We start from the raw sequence: 11,091 nt of genomic DNA, 5'->3' as shown, positions 1-11,091 counted from the left end.
AGGGGAACGTTTACGTTTCAACGGTTTTATTCGAACTACTTAATTTTGTAGCTTCTGTTTAAATCGCATGTTTTTATCAACGCACATGCCAATCAATGTTCAACCATAGGTACACAGGTCTGAATACACTGTTTTCCACCCATGCTATGACGGGTCAGTGGAATAAAATAGTGGTCCTTTAAATTAGTGTGTCCATCCGTCGTGGATAGGGCAATAAATAAAGGGTGCCAAGAGCATAATTTTTTTAAAGTAATTATTATCCTCAGTTCATCAAAATACCATAACTGTTGTTCACATTTTTACCCCAAAAATATAAATGAACTACACACTTTGTGAGGTGACAACAGAGGCCGAGAGAGTGGTTTTGTTTTTAGGCGAGAGTGAGTGGCTGAGGCTTATTCGTTCTTCTCGCGTAATGTCCTACAGGGTTAGCTGACAACGTCACGAAAACGATGGACACGGTTCAACGTGGCAGAAGTCCGTGAGTTGTGATTCTGGATGGGCAGATAGCTATCAACAATGACAAGAAACTGCCATGTTGGGAATCGTAAGTGACTCGTTTTAGCTGGTTTCATCTTGTTCTTGAATTCATGTCACTGCTAAAATGGCAAATATTCGCACCGAGGTAAAAACAGATTCAGGTTGGATATTCGACGGATATTCGCCTGTAGTTTTCCTTTCGTCCACCAACAGCAGTTAGGGACCGTCAACATAGTGACAAATCACATTTTTCATATTTCAATAGCTCTTTAACCCTTACTCCTAAAACTTTCATTACTGATTCTAGCTAACCCGATGGCATAGACACACATTGCACACAATTATTTAGTGTCAATTTACATCTCACACTATTTTAAATGATTTATTTACATTTTTGAAATTCAATAGCACCTTGGTCATGTGACCCACACCTGAAACAAGGTTCATAATGTACACTCAGTGGGCCTACACATTGCACACCCTTTTGTTTGTCAATTTGCATCTCATGAGATTTTACAATATATTTTTTAAGTTTCACATTTCAATAGCTCCTTAGTCTTATGACCTACAACCATCAAACTACTTTCAGAATATCCACTGACTAGCCTTATATGTAGCACAACCTTTTGTTTGTCCATTTTCATCTCACACGATTTGACATTTATTTTAAATGTTTTTCAAGGTTTCTAATTTCAATAACTCTCTGGTCATGTGACCTAAAACCCTCAAACTGCTGTTAGAATATCCACTGACAAGCCTTATATATTGCACACCCTTTTGTTTGTCAATTTTCATCCCACATGATTTTACATACATTTTTCACATTTTCAAATGTCAATAGCTCCTTGGTCATGTGACCTACAACCCTCAAACTGCATGTTAGAATATCCACTGGTTAGCCTTATATGTAGCACAACCTTTTTTTATCCATTTTAATCTCTTGCGATTTTACATTCATTTTCAATGTTTTTCAATGTTTCTAATTTCAATAGCTCCTTGATCATGTGACCTACTGACCTCAAACAAGGTTCAGAATGTACACTCAGTGGGCCTACACATTGCACACCCTTTTGTCTGTCCATTTTCAAATCACACAATTTTACATTAATTTCCCTGCTCTGCCCCCCTGAAGGACAGTGTCACTCAAACACCTATTCACTTGGGCCTTCTCCCTGGGGCCTTCCTGACCTCCAGGCAGGCCCCCATTGACCTGGTGACCTCTGACTCCTGGCTTCTAGGCCTACACTCCCTGGGGGAGGCCTCCTTGTGCACCTGGTGACCCTTTGACTTCTACAGCTAGTCCCAACCTGACTCACAGTCCCACAAGAGGACGGGCTCAGGCGGATGGGCAACCACCACCTAGCCCCCTACCTATCCAGAGCCCAATGTCTTACGCCTTCTACCCACCTGCCTGGGCTCTCTCACACTCTGTGTCTGGCCTCTGGCCCCTGACCGTTCTGTGTGCACCTGGTAACCCGTAAGTAAAGAAGGAGGATGGTGGAGTCAGACGCCTTCTGTCCCCGACAAAAGCTTGGATCGAGGGCTGACCTTCAGTAGATCGCAGCAAGTGAGCTTCTCTGCTATGTACGAAACCTTGACCCAGCCCTTAGAGCCAATCCTTATCCCGAAGTTACGGATCTGACTTGCCAACTTCCCTTATTTGTTAAAACATGCCAGAGGCTGTTCACCTTGGAGACCTGCTGCGGATATGGATTTGTTCCGGCTTGAAATGTACACCCTCTCCCCCGGATTTTCAAGGGCCAGCGAGAACTCACCGGACACCGCCGGAACTGCAATGCTTTCCAGGGCTTGGGCCCCTTTCTCGGGGGTGAACCCATTCCAGGGCGCCCTGCCCTTCACAAAGAAAAGATAACTCTCCCCGGGGCTCCCGCCAGCTTCTCCGGGATCAGTCGCGTTACCGTACTGGACACCTCGTGGCGGCGTCTCCGCCAGTCCATGGACATTCTGAAAGTAGTTTGAGGTCAGTAGGTCACATCACCAAGGAGCTATTGAAATTATAAAGTTGACAAAATGCATGTAAAATCATGTAAGATGAAAATGGACAAACTAAAGGGTGTGCAATGTGTAGGCCCACTGAGTGTTCATTCTGAACCCTGTTTGAGGTCAGTAGGTCACATGACCAAGGAGCTATTGAAATTAGAAACATTGAAAAATATTGAAAATTCATGTAGAACAGTGTGAGATGACAATGGACAAACTAAAGGGTGTGCAATGTGTAGGCCCACTGAGTGTATATTCTGAATCTTGTTTGAGGTCAGTAGGTCACATGACCAAGGAGCTGTTGAAATTCAAATGTTAAAAAAGTTGGTACTTTGTTTACGCTCCCTAACTAATTCAACTAGGAATACAAAATGCTGCTCACATTTCCAATTTTTCCAACATCCTGACAATTATTTGGAGTCTGTGGCTCAAGTGGTTTGAAAGCTATTGAGGTTTGAAAGCGTGAATATCCAACCTGAAACTGTCTTTACCTCTGTAAAATTTGCTGTAACGATGTATTTGAGAGACGTGTTCATTGTGCAAATGCATTTATATTTTCAATAAACATAGTTTACACGTTGTCAACTGTATGTGTACAGTATGTGAATAACTCACGTCAGAGAGATTGGTAAAATGCAAGCATAATCCTTTATTCGGGTATTACATGTTACAGGTCACGACATCCTAATCAGACACTCATAATGCACCTGTTTATATATCCTAGATAGGTGCCCCACTAGTGCCATCTCTGGGTTGGCATTATACCCATTAACTTAACATCTTCCTTTTCCTATATAATTAGCTCGAGCACTTCATACCATTTTAATATCACAGTGAAAATATGTATTTACATTATCAACACCTTGTTTTTTATAAGGTAAAAAAATGTATTGTCCATCTCTTAAGGGACAAAGTGCCCGTACCGCAGGGGCGGTCTTATGGTAACCCTTGTCCTAGTCAAGTGTGTCACACTGGTAGCATATTGGGCACCTCTGGCATCCTCAGGTCCTCTCCTGGCACCTCTGGGACGTTGGGCACCTCTGGGATCCTCAGGTCCTCTCCTGGCACCTCTGGGACGTTGGGCACCTCTGGGAGCCTCAGGTCCTCTCCTGGCACCTCTGGGATGTTGGGCATCTCTGGGAGCCTCAGGGCCTCTCCTTCCTCTTCCACATCTTCCTAAAGTTGTGGAGGCACGGTCGGCAGAGATAACTGCCCTGGTGGGGTCTTCCCCGTCTCCTTATTATGTGTCCTGCCCACACCATCCAGAGAATATTCACAGTCTTCCCATGTAGCCCTCCTGTGCCCTATGCTCTTCTGAACTGGGCGTATGTCCTTCCGGTTCCTTCGAAACTTTCGACCCTTTACTTCCACTTCATATGACCTAGGCTGATGTGCCCTACGCATGTGCCAAGACTCCATGTGGCATCCCTGGCGTGAGGTGACAGGAGCACTTGTTTTATTACAGGCAGATTTTTTGCATGCTGGTCATAGTAATGTTTTGACTCGTCCTGATGTACACGTTTGTGTGCCTGAACATCCCTAATGACCTTTGGTGCGAGGAGCTTGAGAGTTGTTGGCAACCGAAGCGGGAGTGTCTAGACATTAAGCTCTGTACAGGACTGCTGCCGAAGCCCTCTATGGGAGTATTTATGGCTTGCCACACATCTGTGCCTTCCTGCATAGCCTTTGCGATGAGAGTCTTGGCTATTTTCACTGCTGACTCTGCCTTACCATTACTCTGACTGTGGTAGGGTGAGGATGTCACATGATGGAACCCAGGCTTTTGAAACCAAAGCAAAGTCTTGACTCGTGAACTGGGGCCCATTATCCGTAACAACACCACTGCCAGGTATGCCATATCTGCTAAACTGCTGCTTACAACAGTCGATGACGCAAGCGGCTGTTGTGTCAATTTCTCCACCTCCCAAAAATATGAATAGTAGTCCACTATAATCAGAAAAGGAACAATCTTTACTGTGAACAGATCCATTCCCACTTTAAACCAAGGACGTGCTGGTACGTCATGTTGGTGCAGCGCTCCTTTTGCTGCTTAGGTAGATTAGCATTACATATGCTGCACACAGCCACAACAAATTATTTCTTGGGTCATGTTGGGCCAGAATACTGAGTCTCTGGCTTTCCTGAGACTGGCTTCAACCCGAGTGCCCTGCATGGATACGAGAGAGAATCACCGGGCGTAGAGTTTCTGGCACTACCGCCCTATCGCCTTTGTAGACGACCACTTCCTGCATTGTGAGTTTGTCTCTGTATGTCCAGTAGTCCCTTACCAGGATGGATGTAGTCTTTGGTGACCTTCGTAATGACACCCTGTTCCTCCATTGAACCAACAGACTTTAGTATCTTCTCCTTCAGTGGAATGGGGATTCGTCGGGGAAGCTGTTGAACTGGTCTGACAAACTGTTTCACCATTGCCTCTGAGGAGTTCAAGTCTGATGGGACCTTTTGTTTTTCTTGAGTGCTGACATGATGAACAACATGTTGGTGGTTGAGCTGTAGCAACGTAAGCTTTTCACACGTTTCTGCTGAAAGGAGAGGCTTTTGGAAGGTTTTCACCACTTGGAACTTTAGCACATATGTTTCCCCATCATGATTGGCTTGTAGTTCACACTCCCCTACTGGTGTAATAACCGAGCCATCGTACAGCCTTAGCCTTGCCTTGCTTGGTTGTGGCTTTGCATCTCCATCACTTACAAAGTCTCTGTAGCCATGTATATTGACAGTTGAGCCACTTGTCTAGCTGGCATTTGAGTGCTGCTTGGATCATAATCACAGTTATCACACGTCAGTGGGGCAAACTTTAAGTTTGTAAACTATTTATCTTTGCCACTTTGAACAGAATTGACATCTGTCATGTATAGCATGTCCACTTTTCTTACTCATCATTTTGATCACTGCATGTATCCTGTTCTAGCAGATTGGCAGGCTTACTTTGTCTTTGTCTGTACACTTTAGCAAAATGGTTCTTTTTTTCCCACAGAATTTGCATATAACCCATATGCTGGGCATTTTGGCTCTTGCGTGTGGTGCATGGTGCATGTCCATAGTACATGCACCTATCTTCAGAATTTTACCGCATTGCATCACTGTCTGATTATTTAAATGTCCATTTTTTATCGACATGGCCTCTGTATTTGTTCTGGGTGGCATAATTGACAGATTCTGTCTGTTCAGAGACAGTGGTCATCTTTTTCAATTGTATCTGTGTCTGTTCGCTTGCTCTGCATATATCTACGGCTTTAGTCAGCGTAAATTGTGGTTCGCGCAGCACACTTGCTCTCATCTTTACAGCAAATCACAAGTCTGTCTCTGAGCATTTCGTCTCTCATTGACCCGAAATCACATGAATCAGACGCAGCCTCACAACATATTGACCAGACGTCTCTGCTTGAGTTTGTTCACGTGTTAAAAATGAATCTTTCATAACTCTCATTACGAGTGGGTTCAAAATGTCTTTGTAAAACGTCAAGGATTTTCTTAGATTTTTTTCTATCCTCTTCCCCCAGATCTAGACAACGCTGAAGAATTTGGTAGTCTCTTCCAATAACGCTAAGCAGTATTGCCACTCGCACATGCGGGTCGTTTTTATCTAAGACGGTAACGATTTAAAAATTCTCCCACTGATCACGGAAAAACAACCAGTTTTGATACAAATCGCCTTTCTTGTCCAAGGCGCTTGGCACCGGAATTTGACAGAGATATTGGAGTCTCTTCGTACTCGCTCAATTATTCCACTTGTTTGCCTTTATCCGACGATTACGTTGTCCACAAACCGTATCCTCTTTTCCGTAGCGCTTGGCTTTGGGTTCATTTCTCTGACACCATGTTATGTGAATAACTCACATTGGAAAGTTTGGTAAAATGCAAGCATAATCCTTTACTCAGATATTACATGTTATGACATCCTAATCAGAAACTCATAACGCACCTATTTATATATCCTAGACAGGTCCCCCACTAGCGCCATCTCTGGGTTGGCATGATACCCTTATTTTAACATGACAATCTAAGCCAAACCCGGCTGTTTTTTCCCCACAGTTGCGCACATGTTGGTTTCTTTACAGACTACTTCTAGGACCTACATCTACTGTAGCAGCATTTTAGTCTACATACTCTGACCTGGTCGGCTACCAGGTGTCATTGTACTCTGGGGGTTGTTTACATTCTCATCATTGAGTATTCCTGAATGTATACTGAACAAAAACATGCAACAATTTCTAAAATATAAAACACAAGTAGTGTTGGTCCCATGTTTCATGAGCTGGGGGGAAAAAAAGAAAATGTTTCATCCACAACTAATCTAAAATGTTGTGCACAAATCTGTTTGAGCATTTATCCTGTGCCAAGTTAATCCATCCACCTGACAGGTGTGGCGTATCAAGAAGCTGATTAAACAGCATGATCCTTACACAGGTGCACCTTGCGCTGGGGACAATAAAGGCCACTTTAAAATGTGCTGTTCTGTCACAACACTTGGCATACAGACTGCAGGAATGTCTACCAGAGCTGTTGCCGAGAATTTAATGTTCATTTCTCTACCATAAGCTGTCCCCATTGTTTTAGAGAATTTGGCAGTACGTACAACCGAATGTCAGCAATTAGTTTACTAAATTCTATTGTACCTTTTCAATATACCGACCTATCCTGTCTTGTGGATTAATTTATGGGACTGTCCAACACTAAATCACCAAAGTCAACATGACCAAATATCATCACAACATTAAAATATTTATTAGTCATTTTTACAGAAACACCAAAATGCTTGACAGAGACATTAAGATGTGCATAAGGGAAGTCGGGGGAAAGGACACGAGATCAGTGGAAGAAGTCATGAAGTGTGTCCATTTAGATTTTCCCGGGGAAACTTCCAGCTTCAATCTGATCGTCCCATTTTGCCACCTTGGAGCAAGAGAGAAACTCAGTAAATGTCCCATGGCAGACAACAAAATGACATAAAACATGACAATTGAGAAAGGAAGAGGGGGAGTTTGTGTTAAATACCAACCAGCCACATCACCTTTAACCTTGCATTACTTGATGACTGGCACCACTGATTTAAATAAGTCTCTTTAGGGGTACATATACATTAGTGTTCAACGCTAACTGTAGGGCAGTATGGTGCAGAGAGAATCATTGAACTAGTGACACATACCCAGCTCATGGGACACAGGCTTTTGTAGACTCTCTGGTACCAGTCACATGGTGCCACGTCCTGGCCTTTGTCTGACAGAGCCTTGTTACATCTGTGGAAGTCTGGACGGAAGGGACATATGTGCAGAACAACGTAAATGCATATGAACTGACCAAGGGAATATTTTCATAAAATGTAGCCCATTAAGTGCCAGTATTCTACACTTAATACACAAGGATCGTTCAAGTATTCAAATCACAATAGTAGTCTATAGCAATCTGACTAGATGAGTTCTCATTATGGTCAGTGGCAGTTGTAAATGTCAGTTGACAATTAAGGTGTTCCCATTGTACTAGGCTACACATTAACTGTAAATTAATTTGTAAATCAACAAATGGCCTAAATAAAACCAAAACATGATACACAAAATAGGGAAAAAACTAAACAGCGGGTGCCCATTCGGCATTTGGGTTAGTTAACTAAGCATTCACGCAGGTACAAGAATCAATGCAGCAAAAGCCATTCGAGCAAGTGAAACAATTTAAACAAGTGAACTGTCACCGATGGACATGAACCTGGCTATAGCATTACCTGCTTTGGTTAAAGCTCAAGTTGAATTCAGCAAGTGCCATGGCAACCACCCACAGTGGGTCTGACTCAAAAGAACATGAGGACTATTATCATTGTAACTACAAGACATATTGAGTGAATGTAATGATAGCCATGTCGTGTTTTGGATGATAGTCGATGCTGTGGACCTTATTCACAGCGTGTTCAAAAATCGACCAACAGAGTACCCCTTGTCACATGACTGCCAACCCTAGCCGAAGTGGATTAATTCTTCAAAAACCCTTATTTAAGCATACATTGGTTTAGCACAGAAAATAACTTTGCCTGTGAACGTATGAGATGCCTGAGAGATGTATACAAGTATTTGAATATCCAGTGGGAATAAGGTCTATTGTTTGAAAGGACAACAGCACCGGAGCCATATAGGCCTAAACATCTCTTGTGTACGGCTCTGAATGGCAAACAAAAAGGTAGAGAGTGTGGTTGGTGGTTATTACCCAGATAATTCTGGAAGCAGTTTCGGGTCTGGTTGGTGTTCGGGAACCGGGCATCAAAAGGAGCCGTTCTGTAGTTCTTGATCTTCTCTTCAATAACGTCAGACATTTTGACTGATTTCAATCTGCAAAACATTCATGCTAATCAAGACATTGAATAACACAAATCTCAACCAATTTCCATAATCACTCTATCAACCTTGCCTAAAATGACATAGGAATGCTTGCAATTAGAATCAGGCTAGCAGCTTGTAGTCCAATTCCACTTCCTTAAACATGGACCCAATTGACATGTCCTAGTGTGATTAGTCAGGCTTTATTACACAGTTAATATGTATATACAGCCTGAGACATGTGTACAAAATCATGTAAATGTTCCTTACAAGCTAGAATGAAATTACATTTGAACATACTCAAAATGTGAGAATCTTCAGGACAAACCACAGACAACCAGTACAGTTCAAAATGTTATTTTACTCAACATTCGGGCTTGTAAATTACATTTATACGATTTTGTCCACAAATGTCTCAGGCTGTATATACACACACACCAATTAATTGTGTACCACAGCCTGATTAATCAGTCAAGACATGACCTGGCTCCTACCCTTGGCCTGCAATAACTGCGCTCATGCCAGTTTCCACAAGACATCGTTATTTCTTTTTTTACACTTGTATTTATTCAGGGTAGCCCAATTTAGACCAGGGTCTCATTCACAATGGTGCTCAAAACAAACATGATAATTAAATGAATCAATAAAACAGCAAAAATGTACTACAGGACACAGCCGATAGACACACCATATCTCAACAATACAAATAAACCACGAAAATCAACCAAAACACTTGCAAACGTCAATGAATTCATCCCTCGTCAGTGTTCTAAAACTACCCAAAACTATTCACTGAGGACGGATACAACTAACTACCTAACGTTACAGCTTTTCTACGTCCGACGTAGCTAGCTGGCGCTGGGTACTAGTGCATTGGCAATGCATTGAGTGAATGTCAAAGTACTAGCAAGCTACTTGGCAGATAACTAAAATGTGTATAGCTAGCTAAACTAGCTAGGCTAACTAGACATCGCTATCCAACTAGAGGTAAATGGAAAGTTGAGTAATTAGACTAAATTAGTTAACATGCAAAACGAGATTGTTAGCCGTCTCACTCTTAATAAACTAGTTAGCTAGCGCATAGATATAGTTAGACTAGCACAGGTGTGCTTATAGCAATCTGTAGCTAGCTAACGTTAGTCGTTAGCTGTCTCCTAGTCAAACAGCCACATAACACCTATTATTCACCTCTGTATGCCTGTTAATGACGACACAACAACGATAGTTCAGAATGTCGTGCACCTTACTTAACAGAACAACAATATTTTATTAGCTAAGAAAGAAGGCCTACCTCTGCGCTAAAAGTCTGCTAAATTGACCTCTTGCTGTGTCCTCTGAAGAAGAGCGTCAAAACGCAACGCATGATGGGAGAAAGAACATAGTGCGGTGCACCTGCAGGACGAACGGCTTCTCTAAGTATTCATAGACAGCCCACTACTGCCACCTGCTGTAAAAAAAAAAAGATGGTGAATAAATGAAGATAGGCCGTTTACCATTGGAAAAAAATTGAGAAAGTCACGAAAACGATGGGACGGTTCAATGAGGCAGAAGTCAGTGTGTTGTAGTGATTCTGGATGATCAGATAGGTAACGACAAGAAACTGAAATGTTGGAAATCTTAAGTAGCTAGTTTCATCTTGTTCTTGATACCATGTCTTATTTTGAGGTGTTTTGACTGATTTCCTGTCAATGCTAATATGGGAAAAAAAATCGCTAGTTTAAGAACCAACAACTGTAGCAGTGGAGGCTGGTGGGATGAACTATAGGAGGACGGGCTCATTGTAATGTCTGGAATGGAATCTATGGAACGGAGTCAAACATGTGGTTTCCATATGTTTGATGTGTCTGATACCATTCCATTTAATCCGTTCCAGCCATTACAACGAGCCTGTCTTCCTATAGTTCCTCCCAACAGCCTCCACTGAACTGTAACGATGTATTTGAGAGACAACAAGTGCTCATTGTGCAAATGTATTTATGTTTTCAATAAACATTGGAGACGAAATATACACTGAGTATACCAAAAGTTAGGAATAATTTCCTAATATTCAGTTTCACCCCCCCACCCCCTCTTTTTTTTTTGCCCTCAGAACAGCCTCAATTCATCAAGGTGTATAAAGCTTCCACAGGGATGATGGCCTATGTTGACTCCAATGCTTCCCACGGTTGCCAAGTTGGGTGGACGTCCTTTGGGTTAGGGTTAAGTTTAAAATTAGATTTTAAGAAGATACATTGTCATTCAAAAGACACTCGCACGTCTGAGCTCTCTTTGTTGCAGGTGCATG

General features: G+C 42.3%; 1 protein-coding gene across 1 annotated transcript; it reads right to left on the bottom strand.

Moving 5' to 3' along the window:
• Positions 1-7,206: 7,206 nt before the first annotated feature.
• On the bottom strand, positions 7,207-10,234 carry LOC106569998 (cytochrome c oxidase subunit 6B1). The gene is made up of 4 exons (XM_014141833.3): positions 10,099-10,234; positions 8,698-8,819; positions 7,652-7,752; positions 7,207-7,398 (listed from the first exon to the last, which is right to left on the bottom strand). Exons 2-4 carry the CDS (start codon positions 8,801-8,803, stop codon positions 7,345-7,347), a joined length of 261 nt encoding a protein of 86 aa, XP_013997308.1. The 5' UTR covers positions 8,804-8,819; positions 10,099-10,234; the 3' UTR covers positions 7,207-7,344.
• Between the last annotated feature and the right edge of the window lie 857 nt (positions 10,235-11,091).

The sequence above is a fragment of the Salmo salar genome, chromosome 14 (genome assembly GCF_965601325.2).
Source record: "Salmo salar chromosome 14, fSalSal1, whole genome shotgun sequence".
NCBI classification, from domain to species: domain Eukaryota; kingdom Metazoa; phylum Chordata; class Actinopteri; order Salmoniformes; family Salmonidae; genus Salmo; species Salmo salar.
Note: the sequence above shows the minus strand (reverse complement) of the source record. Positions and strands in the feature narration are given on the sequence as shown.

Bases quoted from the DNA above. Each gene is read 5' to 3' on its own strand.
- LOC106569998 (XM_014141833.3), bottom strand. From the start codon at position 8,803: ATGTCTGACGTTATTGAAGAGAAGATCAAGAACTACAGAACGGCTCCT. The intron at 7,753-8,697 runs GTAATAACCACC...CCTTCCGTCCAG, and splicing joins CTGCTTCCAGAATTATCTGG to ACTTCCACAGATGTAACAAG. The intron at 7,399-7,651 runs GTATGTGTCACT...TCTTGCTCCAAG, and splicing joins GCCTGTGTCCCATGAGCTGG to GTGGCAAAATGGGACGATCA.